Source organism: Saccopteryx leptura, chromosome X (assembly GCF_036850995.1).
Source record: "Saccopteryx leptura isolate mSacLep1 chromosome X, mSacLep1_pri_phased_curated, whole genome shotgun sequence".
Taxonomy (NCBI): Eukaryota; Metazoa; Chordata; class Mammalia; order Chiroptera; family Emballonuridae; genus Saccopteryx; species Saccopteryx leptura.
Window position 1 is genome coordinate 3078330 of NC_089516.1, and position 17582 is coordinate 3095911.

Here is a 17582-nt window from a genome sequence, read left to right on the forward strand (position 1 = left end):
TTGCTGAGTTATGAGTATAATTTCCTCATGTCTCAGAGGCAGGTGTTTTTTTTTGTTTGTTTGTTTTGTGGTTTTCTGTAAAAGGATTCATTTCCACTTTGAACATTCAGGGAATAAAATCAAGCCAGTTCCAAGACTTGAATTTGAAGGAAATGTGTGTTTTGTTTTTGTTTTTTTTTTAAATCTATCTCAGAAAAATACATAGTTTATATCTTCTACTCACAAAAATTAGGGGATATTTCAAAATGAATATGAAGCAATAAAATATTCCCTGGTTTTTTGTGAGCAGTGTGTGTGTGTGTGTGTGTGTGTATGTGTGTGTATGTGTGTGTGTGTGTGTGCATATATATATATGTGTGTGTGTGTGTATCTATATATATATATCTATAGATAGACACATCTATAGTATCTATATAGATATGTATCTATAGATAGATACATATATATGTATCTATATAGATACATATCTATAGATAGATACATATATATGTACATATATATGTATCTATCTATGTATCTATCAATGGATAACATATATAGATAGATATGTATCTATAGATAGATAGATACATATATATAGTTACATCTCCTGCATATTAAATGTGTTAGGTGTCTGTCTGTTATTTTGTTTTTAGTGTTTTCCCCCAACCCCCAAATTCCTTCCCGTTTTCTTGTCGAGCGAGGAGCTAATAGAAACGGAAGGAGAATGTGTGGGTCCCCGAGAGCAGGTCGTGGGCCGATCAGGGGACGGAAGAGCGCGGCCCTTCCGTGTGCAGGAAGCAGAGTGGACGTCCCAGCCTGGGCGTCCGGCGGGACTGACCCGTGTCGCCCCTTTGTGTCCTCAGGGAAGTGGCACCTCGGCACGCACTGTCACAACAGGACGGACTTCTGCCACCACCCGCTGAGCCACGGCTTCGATTACTTCCACGGGCTGCCGGTGACCAACCTGCGGGACTGCAAGCCGGGGGCGGGCAGCGTGTTCACCTCCGGCATCCGGCTGCTGGTCTTCGTCCCGCTGCAGGCCATCGCCGTGGCGCTGCTGACCCTGGGCGCCCTGCGCTGGCTGCGCCTGGTGCCCGTGCCCCGCGCCGTCTTCCTGGGCCTCCTGCTGCTGGCCGCCGGCCTCCTCGGCCTGCTGCTCGCCTTCCTGCACTTCTTCCGGCCCTTCAACTGCTTCCTGATGACCGGCCGGGCCGTCACGCAGCAGCCCATTTCCTACGACAACCTCACGCAGACGCTGACGGAGCACGCCGCCCGCTTCATGCGCCGGTAGGGGTCACCCCGTGCCGGGTGCGGTCCACGGAGGGTGGGCGGAGCCAGGCTGGTCCTTCGGGGCTCTGTTTCCTTTCTGTGCTGAATGGCTGTCCCCAGCCAGGCTCTGGGGGTGCAGGGTGACCTGGCACATGTTGGGGGGGGGCTCATGAAACGTGGGGCGCTCTCCTCCAGAGGGGCTTTGCCGGGATCCCTCGTGTCGTGTGCATAGATAGGAGAAGGTGCCTCCCCACCAAAACAAAAGTCGGCCAGGTGACGGAAAAGGCTTCAGACCAGGAGAGGAGAGGTCGCTGCCTTGTTGGGAGGGCAGAGGCCTCCCCACCAAAACAAAAGTCCGACGGGTGACGGAAGGGGCTTCAGACCAGGAGAGGAGAGGTCGCTGCCTTGTTGGGAGGGCAGAGGGTGGCCCTGTCCCACGTGGGGAGGTCCAGAGCATTCTATAAAAGCTTCTGAGCACAAGCAGCATTTCCGTGAGCAATCTGGGTGGGGTGATTGATCTCTCTGGGGTGAGGAAAGACGTCTTGTGGTTCTCAAAAAGGACGGAGATGGTTGGGAGCCGGTCATGCTCCTGCACGTCTATGAGCATGACCGTGTGCAGGTAGGGGGGCCTGCTGTGTTATTGGGGTCCACGGGAAGGCTAACCATGGGGGCAGGCACCGCCAGCGTGAGCCCCCACATCCTGGGTGCCCAGGGCGCTCGGTGACGGAGCATGCAGTGTGGACTTGACTAGGATAGTTCACTCCCTGGTTTCAGATAAAGGTGCGTTATTCTAACTTCCCACAGGGAGAAAGGGGTTCCTCCAATGACCTCATTTTTTCCCTGGTTTCAGATAAAGGTGCGTTATTCTAACTTCCCACAGGGAGAAAAGGGTTCCTCCAATGACCTCATTTTTTTTTCCTGCCACAGGGATCACTCCTGATACTTCCTAGCCTATTCTGTCTCTTTTATTATTATTTTTTTAACAATTTTTATTCATTTTAGAAAGGAGAGAGACTGAGAGAGTGAGAGAGAGAGAGAGAGAGAGAAAGAAGGGGGGAGGAGCAGGAAGCATCGACTCCCATATGTGTCTTGACCAGACAAGTGCAGGGTTTTGAACCGGCCACCTCAGCATTCCAGGTCGACACTTTATCCCACTGCGCCACCACAGGTCAGGCTGTTGTTATTATTTTTAAAAGTGTCTCATTTGGACACTCAACTGATGTCACAACTCCACAGTAGCTCCCGGGTGTCTGCATGCTTCGCGAAGCTTTCTCCTTGACTGTTCCCCTCCCAGTATTTTAGAAATAAGAGACAGGTCATTCCACGAAAGCACAGGCTTGTTGCAGATCTATCCATTGGAGCCAAAACACAGCTGTCTGCAGTTTGGCAAATCAGTTTTGTGACAGTTCCCCAGCAGTCCCTGCCCCCCACCAACCTCTCGGAAACATGGAGGAGGCTAGTGATACCTTGTCCGTGACGGAGCAACAGGGTTTAGACACACGGGGCTCGTCTTCCACAGTGAACCGCGATTTTACGGCGCGCGGTGTTTGGACAGAAATGAATCTCTCGTGTGTGTGAATATTCACAGGGTGAGAAGGCATTATTTATTTATTTATTTGTTTGTTTATTTTATTTTTTATTTTTTTGTATTTTCCTGAAGCTGGAAACGGGGAGAGACAGTCAGACAGACTCCCGCATGCGCCCGACCGGAATCCACCCGGCACGCCCACCAGGGGCGACGCTCTGCCCCCCAGGGGGCGATGCTCTGCCCCTCCGGGGCGTCTCTCTGCTGAGACCAGAGCCACTCTAGCGCCTGGGGCAGAGGCCAAGGAGCCATCCCCAGCGCCCGGGCCATCTTTGCTCCAATGGAGCCTCGGCTGCGGAAGGGGAAGAGAGAAACAGAGAGGAAGGAGAGGAGGAGGGGTGGAGAAGCAAATGGGCGCTTCTCCTATGTGCCCTGGCCGGGAATCGAACCCGGGTCCCCCACACGCCAGGCCGATGCTCTACCGCTGAGCCAACCGGCCAGGGCTGAGAAGGCATTTTTAATGGAGCCCTGAGCCCGTGACTTGGGGAAAAGGAGCAGAACAAATTGGATTATCATAAGGTTTATCTTGAGCACATGGCATTGTCTGCAACTTTATCCAGAAACGGGTGACATTCCAGCAACACCGTAGCGGGAGGTCACGGTCACTGAGATGCTGCGAAAGGTTTTACGGAAATCAGACGCGATGGTCCCCACGCGAACGGCAAGGCATGTGTGGTCAACGTGGACGTGCCCCACCCTACGGGATGCATCCGTGCAGGTGTTCTCAGCAGCAAGCTTTCTCCTTTTGCCATGCTTAACCGTGGTTTCCAGGGCTTCATCGGGCACTGGGTGTCTGCACATCACCTGGGGGGCTTCTCACAGACGTCACCTCTGCCACGCTCCAAGGCGGTGTTGTGTGAGGAGCAAAGAGCTGTCTTCCTGTGGAGGGCTCAGGGGCTCAGAGCCTTTGAGTGCACAGTGGGGGCCCCCAGGATAACGCTGGGGACTGCATTGCAAGCCACACCTGCGTGTCTGTGAAGCCTGCCCCCCCCGCCCCGCCCTGCTCGTGGGGGAGTGGTCCAGCTCAGCTATCTCTTTCCAGCGCTAAGTAGCTGACTGGCTACTCAGAACGTCCTTTCAAGTTCTGCTGGATGGAGGGAGGCGGCAGCTGCGTGTGGACATCTGGGGTACAGAGGGGTACTCACGTCCGCTCCAGCTGGGCGACTGACAAAGATCGCACCGTCACACGGGGAAAGGTGACATTCAGAACCTTCCTGGCAGACAGGAAAATAAAAGCACGACTGTCCCCCTGCCTGGAGCGTCCCTCCTGTGTTTATTTCCAGGATGTAAATCTCTGTCTTCTGAGATGGGGGGGACGATGGCAGGGGGGCCAGGAAGGCCCAGGGCCGCCTTCTGTATTTCTGACAAACGGGCAGAAGCCACGGAGCAGCTGAAGGTTCTTTCTCCTCACACAGCGTGCGAGACAGCGGCCATAAATTTTCCAGGGAGTTGTTTACGGAAGTGCTCCGGCTAATAAAAAAAAAAAGGAGTTCAGCTGTTATTGAGAAAGCTCCCTCCCGCCGGCAGGCTGAGAGTCGTTCGGTTTTCAAGGTTGTAAAGCGGAGGGGAGACCTGGCCCAGCGCGGGGCCTGGTGGGAGAGCGAATGCATGTATGTGATGATTGGGCAGGGCAGCAAGGGCTTCGTTAAACATTGCATTGGTCCGTCTGTCCATCCATCCACCCACCCCACCCATGTACCCACCACTCACCCACCTATCCATCCATCCACTCACTCACCCATCCATTGACCCATCCCTCCCTCCCTCCATCTATTCATTCATTCACTCATCCACCCATCACCCATTTACCCACCCACCCATCCATCCACCCACCCCACCCATGTACCCACCACTCATTCACCCATCAATTCATCCACCCATCCACCAACCCATGTACTCGCCCACCCATCCATCCATCCATCCATCCACCCATCCACCTATCCATCAACCCACCCACCCATCCATCCATCCATCCACCCATCCTTCCATCCACCCATCCATCCATCCATCCATCCACCCATCCTTCCATCCATCCATCCATCCATCCATCCATCCATCCACCCACCCATCCATCCATCCATCCATCCATCCATCCATCCACCCACCCACCCACCCATCCATCCATCCATCCATCCATCCATCCACCCATCCTTCCATCCATCCATCCATCCATCCACCCATCCATCCATCCACCCATCCTTCCATCCACCCATCCATCCATCCATCCACCCATCCTTCCATCCATCCATCCATCCATCCACCCATCCTTCCATCCATCCATCCATCCATCCATCCATCCATCCATCCATCCACCCATCCATCCATCCATCCATCCATCCATCCATCCATCCATCCACCCATCCTTCCATCCATCCATCCTTCCATCCATCCATCCATCCTTCCATCCATCCATCCACCCATCCATTCATCCAACCATCCACCAACCCATGTACTCACCCACCCATCCATCCATCCACCTACCCTTCTACCCATCCATCCATCTACCCACCCATCTATTCATCCACCTACCTATTTATCATCCCTCCCTCCCTCCCTCCCTCCTATCTATCCATCTGTCCATCCACTCACCCATCCATCCACCCATCCACCTACCCACCCACCCATGCATCCATCCATTCATTTATCCACCCACCCACCCACCCACCAATGCACCTATCCACATATCCACCCATTTATCCACCTACCCACCCACCCATGCAGCCAACCACATGTCCATCTACCCACCCACCCATCCACACATCTATCCATCCACCCACCCACCCATGCACCCAACTACCCATGCATCCATCCATGCATCCATCCATCACCCATCCATCATCCATCCATCCATCATCCATCCATCCACCCATCCATTCATCAATGACTCCTTCAGTTGGCCATACTATTCAGCACCTTCTTCAGTCCAGGCAGTGGTCTGCACACATGCTAGCCATCTCTGGGACCACTGAACACATCGAGTTAGAGTTCGACGTGTGTGAGGGTGTTGGCATCAGGGCAAGGCTTACTTGGAACGATGGTGTTTTGTTGACAATGGGCCTGCAGGCTGGAGATTCCCGGGGGCCCCCCACATTCCCGCAGGTCGTGGAGGGCAGAGTAGAGCCAGGCGGAGAGGACGTGAGGCGTGGGCAGTGAGGTGGTGGCTACCTTCCAGGCGTGCCTCTTCTGGGCACTGTGTCTTCTTGTGTGCACCTGCCAGGGCTGCAGCCGGCTGCACTGCTGAGTGAGCCTCTGTCCTGCACCCCGATGGCCGCGGGATGGCACTCACTCAGTGTTCCCTCTGAGCAGGAGAGGAATAGCTGTTCCTTCCCGGACAAAGCGAAAGATTGAGCCTGTTCGGTGAAATGGCGGCAGGCGCCCATCACGTGCCTTTCTCAGAGGTCAACGAGATGCAGAGAAGGAGGGAGGGGTGTCCCTTTCAGCTCTGAACCCCCAGGCCTTCCCGCAGTGACCGAGCTCAGAGCACTTGTCCCAAGGGCCACCCATCCACAGGGACTGACAACTCTTGACTGTCTCTGTCTGTTCTTACTCATTACAACAGTATAGATTTAAGTGAAATCTGAATTAAGAAGTGGTTTCTCCATTACACGGAACTCTCTGGATTATAGATTTGGGCCAGTTTAAAGAATATTCCATTTAGCTTCCGAAATTCCAGTCTTGACAACTGAACGTTCATTCCGAGAGAGTTGTTCCATAGTAGGAGGTTGGCGTGTGGCAGAGCATGGGGTTGAACTGAGATTAGCAGGATGTTGGTACAAGAAATGACAACTCAAGATACTGTCTTGGCCCTGGCCGGTTGGCTCAGTGGTAGAGCGTTGGCCTGGCGTGCAGAAGTCTGGGTTTGATTCCCGGCCAGGGCACACAGGAGAGGCGCCCATCTGCTTCTCCACCCCTCCCCCTCTCCTTCCTCTCTGTCTCTCTCTTCCCCTCCCGCAGCAAGGCTCCATTGGAGCAGAGATGGCCCGGGCGCTGGGGATGGCTCTGTGGCCTCTGCCTCAGGTGCTAGAATGGCTCTGGATGCAACAGAGTGACGCCCCGGAGGGGCAGAGCATTGCCCCCAGGTGGGCAGAGCGTTGCCCCCTGGTGGGCGTGCCGGGTGGATCCCAGTTGGGCACATGCGGGAGTCTGTCTGACTGTCTCTCCCCGTTTCCAGCTTCAGAAAAATACAACAACAACAACAACAAAAAAAAAAAGATACTGTCTTGGCTAAGTAGTAGGGTGTGTGTGTGTGTGTATTCCAGAGAGAATATTCTTTTGACTATGTTTGAATTCATATTAATCACCACGTAGACAGGGAAGAGTAGAATTCAAGGGAAAAGCATGCTATTCTCCACTACGTTGTGTTGTCCTTGAAGAATGTCTCAAGGACAACTTAGTGCTTCCATCTGCTGATCGTAGAGGTTGACCATGCCTCTCTTCGTCGAGACACTGGGGGAGACTTTCCTCTCCCCGATTGGAAGGGGTAGCAGGTTCAGCGTCTGTCCGTCCGTGTGTGGTGTTTTCTGAACCGTCCCATGGCTCCGTGCAGCCCTAGTGCCCTGCTAGTCAGCACGGCGGGAGATGTGCTGACATCACTCTCGGAATTATCTTTTTCTCCCCCAGGAACGCCAGGACACCCTTCCTGCTGGTCTTCGCCAGTCTGCAGGTGCACACGGCCCTCTACTCCTCCAAGGACTTTGCCGGGAAGAGCAGGCATGGAGCCTACGGGGACACGGCCGAGGAGATGGACTGGAGTGTCGGTATGTGAGTCTTTGTTGTGCCGGGGGACTCAAGATGTGGCGGAGTCTGCCCTCCTTCCGGGTGATTTCCTGAGAATCTCCACTGAGTTCCTGAGAGACAGTTTCCCAAGTGGGTAACCCAGCAAACACTGATTCTGAAAGGTTAACCATACGAAAAGTACCTTCAGCCCTGAAGGCTTGATTGGGGGTGGTGCGTGGAAAGACACATCCCGGGAGAGGCACGGACAGACACACCCCCAGGGCAGGCACAGACAGACACATCCCTGGGGGAGGCACAGACACACCCCCGGGCCAGGCACGGACAGACACATCCCTGAAGGATGTGCGGACAGACACATCCCCGGGGGAGGCACGGACAGATACATCCCTGAAGGATGTGCGGACAGACACATCCCCGGGGAAGGCAGGGACAGACACATCCCGGGGCAGGCACGGACAGACACACCCCCGGGGCAGGCACGGACAGACACACCCCGGGGCAGGCACGGACAGACACACCCCCGGGGCAGGCACGGACAGACACACCCCCGGGGCAGGCACGGACAGACACATCCCCCGGGGCAGGCACGGACAGACACATCCCCGGGGGAGGCTAAGACAGACACACCCCCGGGGCAGGCACGGACAGACACATCCCCGGGGGAGGCACAGACAGACACATCCCCGGGGGAGGCACGGACAGACACATCCCCGGGGCAGGCATGGACAGACACATCCCCGGGGGAGGCATGGACAGACACACCCCTGGGCAGGCTAGGACAGACACACCCCCGGGGGGAGGCACGGACAGACACATCCCTGGGGGAGGCACGGACAGACACACCCCCGGGGTAGGCACAGACAGACACATCCCTGGGGGAGACACATCCCAGGGGGAGACACGGACAGACACACCCCCGGGGCAGGCACGGACAGACACACCCCTGGGGCAGGCACGGACAGACATCCCCGGGGGAGGCACAGACAGACACATCCCCGGGGGAGGCACGGACAGACACATCCCGGGGCAGGCACAAACAGACACACCCCCAGGGCAGGCACGGACAGACACATCCCTGGGGGAGGCACGGACAGACACATCCCGGGGCAGGCACGGACAGACACATCCCCGGGGCAGGCACGGACAGACACATCCCCAGGGAGGCACGGACAGACACATCCCCGGGGCAGGCATGGACAGACACATCCCCGGGGCAGGCACGGACAGACACATCCCGGGGGGAGGCACGGACAGACACATCCCGGGGCAGGCACGGACAGACACATCCCTGAGGGAGGCTCGGACAGACACACCCCCGGGGCAGGCACGGACAGACACATCCCGGGGCAGGCACGGACAGACACATCCCTGGGGGAGGCACGGACAGACACACCCCCGGGGCAGGCACGGACAGACACATCCCGGGGCAGGCACGGACAGACACACCCCCGGGGCAGGCACGGACAGACACATCCCGGGGCAGGCACGGACAGACACATCCCTGGGCAGGCACCGACAGACACACCCCCGGAGCAGGCATGGACAGACACATCCCTGGGGGAAGTATGGGTCAATGAACGGGTCATTTAGTCCCCCCCCCCCCATCTTCTCTCAGGATGTTACCTTGTGTTGTTGACATTGCTCCACCCATCTGGACAAAATGGTCCACATGTCACCGGTTCAAGCACGTTGCTTAAGATCTTTGTATATTTGCTCTCTGTCCATTTTTTTTTTTTTTATTTCTCTCTTGTCATTTCCCTTCCTTTTATTTTTTGTATACCACATGGATTGTTTTTAACTTTTTAATCTAGATGCTATGGAAATATTGGACCATGGCCACACTGTGTGGGTGGTGGTATTTTTTTTTTTAATTTAATTTTGTAATGGCTGTTGAACACGCAGTCTTATTTTGTATAGCGGTTAGACCACCACTTGCTTGTTGGTTTTGTTTTAATCAGCAAATTAAAGGGGATTGGTGATCTTCTACTCTGGGGATTACAAGAACAAGTTCTGCTTTGATTTCATTCATTTGATTTTTGCCTTTCTTTTTGTTTCGCTTTGTTGAAATCTCGGAAGGAGCACCATTCTAAAAAACAAATAGACCAGCCCCTTAGCCTGGCTTCTAGCTCTTTCTTTAACTCTCTCTGTAAACTTGAAAGATGTCTTAAATCCCCAGACTTCTGGTCCATTATCTTTACATGAAGAATTCAGATGAGGTCAGCTCTAAGTTGTTGGGTTTTGTTTTGTCTTTGTTGTTGTTGTTGTTGTTATTTTTCCCCTGTGTGGCTCTGTGATGCTATAAAATAATGGAAATGAGTCCAGGTGGTTAATTCCAAGAAAAACAAAACCACAACACTCCCCCCTCACGAGAAGAAGAACCAGTTGTGTGGATGGCTTTTGCACACACTGACACCGGCCTGCCTGCCCCCATTTCTCCTGCTTAAAATGTCGCGTGTCCACCAGCATCCACTTTGTGCTCCGTCGCTGGGCAAGTCAGGAGAGTATTTTGTCATGCACATTGGCGGCATGGGTCAGCTCTTTAATGAGTGTGATATTTAATGTCACAGGCTTCTACCACAGCACCGAGACCTCTGTGGGCCAGCAGATCCACAGAGGCCTGCCGTGGGGAGCGTCACGCTGTGAAGCTCACGCTGCTAAAGCCACACGTGCACATTAGTTTTTATTCAGCGACTCAATTTTATGTAATTATCATGATGCATATGCCTACCCTGACTCATTAAAAGTCTAACTTCCATTTTTTTTTTTAAAAAAAACTACTGTTCCCTGCAGAATAGAACAAAGTACATTTTTTTCAACCTTTGAAATCTGCAATGGAGCTTGATCTAATATTAATAGATGACTGCGTTCTTTTTTTTTTTTTTTTTTTTGCTACAAAGTAAGATCCTTCCCCTAAGCCATGACATTAATTTGTCAGGAAGCTTCTGGTGTTTTTACAAATTTGATACATGCCAGAGTTTTGTGGTTTTTGAGGAGGCGCCTTCTTCTCCCCCCATCCCCCCAGAAGAATCTTGTATCCTTTCGCAGATGATACAAGGTTGCATTGTGAACAGTTGTGTGGTGAAATAAAATGGAGAAGTCTGCTCCTTCTGCGAGAGGCAGCTCCAGCTCCGGTAGGAGCTCTTGACAGGAGGGGGCCCATCTTCTCACTCTGGGCATTTTCTTTTAAGAAATTTCTGGAAGCTTCCTTGCTATGTGGAGCGTGACGCTCCCCACGGCAGGCCTCTGTGTACCTGGGAAGGCGTGTGCGTCACACAGAACGTTTAGTACTTAATCGTCCGCCTCGGCCCACTGCACGCCACAGTGTGGGGGTTTATTCCGAGCTGTGCGATGGCTCTCCTGGTGTTTTAACACCAGCCGAGGGAAGGCTGACCGCTCAGAGGGGGTGTGAGGGCTGTGAATGGGGTCTGGCCGTCAGACCACTCAGGGACGGCTCAAACCGGGGCACCCCAGTGCCATTGGGGGTGTGGCCAGCCTTCGTTCATGATGACATTTCCAGCTGTTCACTGCGCGCGCAGCGTCTGGCCATGAACTTGCCCTGTACCGCCCCCCGTCCGCGGCAGCCCCGGTCCACGCAGCAGGTCCCTGCCTGGCCGCTGCCCCTGTCCTGTGGGCGAGGCAGGCGGGGCTTGCGGAAGGTTAGACACACCCGCCTCAGGGGACGGAATCCGTGAGGCACGGGCAGGCGTTCCAGTGCGGGTGTCCCATCAGAGCCTCCCCGTGTGGCTCTCACATATCCCGCCCTTTTCTGTAACAGGCAGGCCCCGCACCCCGGCCGTGTGTGGTCCACAGGGAACCAGGGGGGACGAGCTGGCATTAGTCACGCGTTTTGGGTGCGGACGGTGTGCCTAATCCTTCTTGCAGGGCGGATGCGGCCACGATGAGACCTAAGAAAATTTCGGGGCTACTATGAATTTTCAGAGTCTCCCAGGAGATCGGGAAGGGGACAGACGGATGTCCCCAGGGAGGGGCGGGGTAAAGAGCTTCAGCGGGTGGAGCTGGGAAGGGTGGGCGTCCGTGGCCACGGGGCACAGCTGCCCCGTCACTTGGGCAGGACGTGCTGGCCGCCGAATCCTTGGGGCATTCGGGGCGCCGTCGCAAAGATGCACGTTTTTTTTTTTTTGCCAGTTTTTTTTCAATATTATTTTAAGTTTTTTTTTGTTTTTTTTTAATTTTTAGAGAGGAGAGAGAGTGAGAGAGAGAGAGAGAGAGAGAAGGGGGGAGGTAGGAGCAGGAAGCATCAACTCCCATATGTGCCTTGACCAGGCAAGCCCAGGGTTTCGAACCGGGGACCTCAGCATTTCCAGGTCGACGCTTTTATCCACTGCGCCACCACAGGTCAGGCCAAGACGCACGTTTAAGCCCACGAGTTCTGCAGCCAGGGGGTGTCGACAGGGAGCAGATGGAGAAGACGGATGTTCTCAAATGCGCACCAAGTGTCAAGGGGCCGGGGGGGGGGGTGTCACCCCAGCTGTTTTTCGGGAAGTGGAATGACATTTCCCGGACACCCGTGAAGGAGAGAGGGGGGGGGCAGGGGGAACAGGTGCACGGGTACCGGTTCCCGCCAGCCGTCCCCGGTGTCGGGGTTTCTGCCGCAGGCTCCAGCCTCAGGTGGCTGTCACGGGGAGTCAGCGTTTATTTTTTTTTTTTTAATTTTTTTTTTTTTTCCATTTTTCTGAAGCTGGAAACAGGGAGAGACAGTCAGACAGACTCCCGCATGCGCCCGACCGGGATCCACCCGGCACGCCCACCAGGGGCGACACTCTGCCCACCAGGGGGCGATGTTCTGCCCATCCTGGGCGTCGCCATGTTGCGACCAGAGCCACTCTAGTGCCTGGGGAAGAGGCCACAGAGCCATCCCCAGCGCCCGGGCCATCTTTGCTCCAATGGAGCCTTGGATGTGGGAGGGGAAGAGAGAGACAGAGAGGAAGGCGCGGCGGAGGGGTGGAGAAGCAAATGGGCGCTTCTCCTGTGTGCCCTGGCCGGGAATCGAACCCGGGTCCTCCGCACGCTAGGCCGACGCTCTACCGCTGAGCCAACCGGCCAGGGCCAGTCAGCGTTTATTTAGAGTCTGCGCTATTAATAGAACCACAGGAAGGCATCGTCAGTCAGGGCCTGATCAGGCTAGACCTGCAAGCTCTGTGCCCTACAGAGAAAAATGTCAACAGTGGACAAGAAGCTGAACCCTAAGGTGAAGGTGCTTCCAACCCAGCCTTCTGATCGGAGCCGAAAGTTGCCGCCACCTCTGAGGTTTGGGGTCGGGTGGCTTACGTGGGATTCTTGGTTTCAAAAAAAAAAAAAGCTAAGCCTTTACTTTATTTTCCTACCTGTCCCCTCTCCCCCCCAGATAATCATCTCTGTGTGTTCTCGGTGTGCATGAGTCTGTCTCTGTTCTGTCTGGTAGTTGATTTTGGTCTTTAGATTCTCCAGAGGAGTGAAATCCTGTGGTGTTTGACTTCCTCTGACTGGCGGATGTCACTGAGCATTGTATCCTATTGGGGTCCATCTATGTTGTTGCAAATGGTAGTATTTTATGGCAGAATAAAATTTTTTTTCTGGCTGGATAATATTCTATTGTATAGATAGATAGATAGATAGATAGATCTTTTATTGTGTAGATAGATATTCAGTTGTATAGATAGATAGATAGATAGATCTTTTATTGTGTAGATAGATATTCAGTTGTATAGATAGATAGATCTTTTATTGTGTACATAGATATTCAATTGTATAGATAGATAGATAGATAGATCTTTTATTGTATAGATAGATATTCAATTGTATAGATAGATAGATCTTTTATTGTGTAGATAGATCTTCTATTGTATAGATAGATAGATAGATCTTTTATTGTATAGATAGATATTCAATTGTATCGATAAATATTTTATTGTATAGATAAATAGATAGATAGATAGATAGATAGATAGATATTTTATTGTATAGATCAGGGGTCCCCAAACTTTTTACACAGTGGGCCAGTTCACCGTCCCTCAGACCGTTGGAGGGCCGGACTATAAAAAAAACTATGAACAAATCCCTATGCACACTGCACATATCTTATTTTAAACTAAAAAAACAAAACAGGAAGAAATACAATATTTAAAATAACAAACAAGTAAATTTAAATCAACACACTGACCAGTATTTCAGTGGGAACTATGCTCCTCCACTGACCACCTATGAAAGAGGTGCCCCCTTCCAGAAGTGCGGCGGGGGCCAGGTAAATGGCCTCAGGGGGCCGATGTGGCCTGCGGGCCGTAGTTTGGGGACCCCTGGTATAGATAGATATTCTACTGGATAGATAGAGATTGGATAGATAGATATTCTATTGGATAGATAGATATTCAGTTATATAGATAGATAGATAGATAGATAGATAGATATTCAATTGTATAGATAGATAGATATTTTATTGTATAGATAGATATTCTATTGGATAGATAGAGATTGGATAGATAGATATTCTATTGGATAGATATTTTATTGGATAGATAGATATTCAGTTATATAGATAGATAGATATTTTATTGTATAGATAGATAGATATTCTATTGGATAGATGGATAGATCTTTTATTGTATAGATAGATATTCTATTGTATAGATAGATATTCTATTGGACAGATAGGTAGGTAGATAGGTAGATAGATAATAGATAGATACATTTTTTCTTTATCTACTCATCTACTGATGGACACTTGGTTTGCCTCCATATCTTGCCTGTTACAAATGATGCTGCAGTGAACACAGGGGTGTATATATCCTTTCGAATCAGTGTTTTGGATTTCTTAGGTATATTCTCGTAAGTGGAATTGTTGCTGGGTCATGAGGCCGCTCCATTTTTAAACTTTTGAGGAATCCCCACACTGCTGTCCACAATGGCTCCTCCCATCTGCACTCCCACCAGCAGTGCAGGAGGGTCCTCTTTTTCCCACTCCCTCACCAGCCCTTGTTGTGTGCAGATCCATTGATGATGGTCATTCTGACAGGTGTGAGGCGGCATCTCAGTGTGGCTTGGGTTTGCCCTTCCCTGATGATTAGGGACATTGACCGAGTGAGCCTTTCTTTATACGTGGGACAAACACCAGCCGTTCTAAAGGGACAGCACAAGTGTCCAGGACTTTGGTTTCCAGTGGCTCAGGATCTGTCATGTGGCTCCTGAGAGAGTTTATCTCAGTTCTTCCCGGTGTCTTTTCCTGCTGGGAGAATCTCCCTCAGTTCTTCCCGGTGTCTTTTTCCCGCTGGGATGACCGACAGGGCCACCTGCTCTGGGCACAGGAGTGAAACAGAACCAACCGGAAGGAAAAATAACTGAGGAACCCACAGAAGGTGAGTGGAGGAGCGGAGGAAGGGACAGGGTGAGTTCCTCGTCTGCGTGCCTGACGCACAGGTCAGTGTGTGCAGCACAGCCTCGGGGCACCCATCAAACCCTTCTCAAGGGGTGGAGGATCCAACAGGAAGTGTCTTTCAACAAGGGGGTCAGGATGGTCACAAAAGAAGATGAAGCAAAACCAGAGATCTCTGCAGACGGGGAGACTCGGTTAGGTATTGGTCAACGCCCCTCAAACACGCAGCGTAATTCTAAGCAGGGTCTGGCTTATTGGACATGGATCTAATGCAGGGGTCCCCAAACTACGGCCTGCGGGCCACATGCGCCCCCCCGAGGCCATTTATCCGGCCCCCGCCGCACTTCCGGAAGGGGCGCCTGTTTCATTGGTGGTCAGTGAGAGGAGCATAGTTCCCATTGAAATACTAGTCAGTTTGTTGATTTAAATTTACTTGTTCTTTATTTTAAATATTGTATTTGTTCCCGTTTTGTTTTTTTTTACTTTAAAATAAGATATGTGCAGTGTGCATAGGGATTTGCTCATAGTTTTTTTTTTATAGTCCGGCCCTCCAACGGTCTGAGGGACGGTGAACTGGCCCCCCTGTGTAAAAAGTTTGGGGACCCCTGATCTAATGGGTTATCCATTTAAAAACGGGCTCTTACTTTCGAAGACCGTTGGGCGGAGGTAGTTGTGGGAGCCTGAACTGTAGCGTGCAGTGAGGAACCGCTCAGTGACCAGGCTTGCTGACCTGGGCAGGAGTGCTTTTCGAATGCCGTAGACCAGTCGTACGGCAGGTGCTCCCTCACTGATTTCTAGAGGCAAGCGCGTGGGGAGCAGGTGCCTGGTGTTTGCGAGGCTCCGTTCGAGGTGCTGGGATCCCTGGGAAAGCATGGCATTCTTTGAGGTTTGCGGATGACAGTCCAACCGTGTGATTGGCTGAGATGGCTTCGCAAGGACAATGAAAAGCAGTGGAGCCATTTGACTCGAGATTTATCTTCCTCTCAGCGCAGGATGAGAGTTCAGAAACCAAGCTCCCTGTATCGACTTCTTGAATACTAAGCTTGCTGGACCCACACAGGCAAGGCCCATGTTTACTCTGTCATTCCTCTGTTCTCTCCAGAACGTGATCTCAGCCCTCGGGCTGTGTGTTTCCCTCGGGAGTCAGTGCATCCGTTTCCTACCTTCAACTGTGTGAAAGCTCTTTTTTTTTTTTTTTTGATAAGTAGGACCTTCTTTTAACCTTGAGACTTTCCCATAAATGTATAGGTTGCATTTCAAAGTCTACGGCTAAGAAGAGACAACATATTAATGATGATTAAACTTTTGGAGGGAACTGTGATTACCTCTCTGGTGCCTGGCACTGTGGTGATATGATGATGGTGGTGATGGTGGTGATGGTGATGATGATGATGATGGTGACGATGGTGATGATGGTGGTGATGAAGGTGATGATGGTGATGATGATGATGATGATGAAGGTGATGATGATGAAGGTGATGATGGTGATGGTGATGATGATGGTGGTGATGGTGATGATGGTGATGGTGGTTGTGATGATGATGATAATGATGACATTGATGGTGGTGGTGGTGATGATGATGATGATGAAGGTGATGATGGTGATGATGATGATGATGATGATGAAGGTGATGATGGTGATGATGATGAAGGTGATGGTGATGATGATAGTGGTGATGATGGTGGTGGTGATGATGGTGATGATGGTGGTGATGAAGGTGATGATGGTGATGATGATGATGGTGATGATGAAGGTGATGATGGTGATGATGAAGGTGATGATGATGGTGGTGATGATGGTGATGATGATGATGATGATGGTGATGATGGTGATGATGATGATGGTGATGATGGTGATGATGGTGATAATGGTGGTTGTGATGATGATGATGGTGATGATGGTGATGATGGTGATAATGGTGGTTGTGATGATGATGATGATGATGATGATAATGATGGCATTGATGATGATGGTGGTGATGATGATGGTGGTGATGATGATGGTGATGATGATGATTAAAGATGACGATAATGTAAAAAATGATGAAAACTGTACCCATGATAGGAGGAGAAGGAGGGAGAAGGAAGCGATGATGGTCAAGATAAGGTCCACAGGGAAATGAAGTCTCACAAACTTAGGTCACTTGCCCCAAGTGCTGCAGAGAGCACGTGACAGCTAGGATGTTAACGTGATTCTGGCCTGCATACTGTTCCATATGCATACTGTCCCCCATGTGCCTAAGTAAATTCCTCATGGAGATGGATTTTGGGAAGTAGACCTGTTAAGGATTCAGGAAAATTTACCGGGATCTGTTTATCTGATGTCTGGTTGAGCAAGGACCTTTTTTAAACCTAAAAGCAAATGAATAAATTAATACAGATATTGCCAGATTGAACCACTTAAAATCTAAAATTCCCCGATGTCACAAGAGATAAACTGAAAAGGCTAAACCACCGTCAAGTCACGTGCAACATCCAGGTAGGATAGAAAGGAATTCCTTGAGCTATACAGAGATTTCATGCAAAGACATTCACACAAAGGTAAAGACCAGAAAAGGCACTGCGTTGTCCCAATGTATTGGATCAGTTCAATACACTTTTGCCAGCAATAAGCTTATGATTTCTAAAAAAGAGAAAAGAAAA

At 51.4% G+C, this 17582-nt stretch overlaps 1 protein-coding gene across 10 annotated transcripts in view; it reads left to right on the top strand.

Annotated features, from left to right (window-relative positions):
• STS (steroid sulfatase) overlaps positions 1–17582 on the top strand; it is a 138878-nt gene that overhangs the window by 75187 nt on the left and 46109 nt on the right. For all 10 annotated transcript variants that reach the window (XM_066356783.1, XM_066356781.1, XM_066356786.1 and 7 more), the window contains 2 exons: positions 846–1269; positions 7457–7593. In XM_066356783.1, coding sequence (XP_066212880.1) covers positions 846–1269; positions 7457–7593 — 561 coding nt within the window. The remainder of the gene's footprint in view (positions 1–845; positions 1270–7456; positions 7594–17582) is intronic.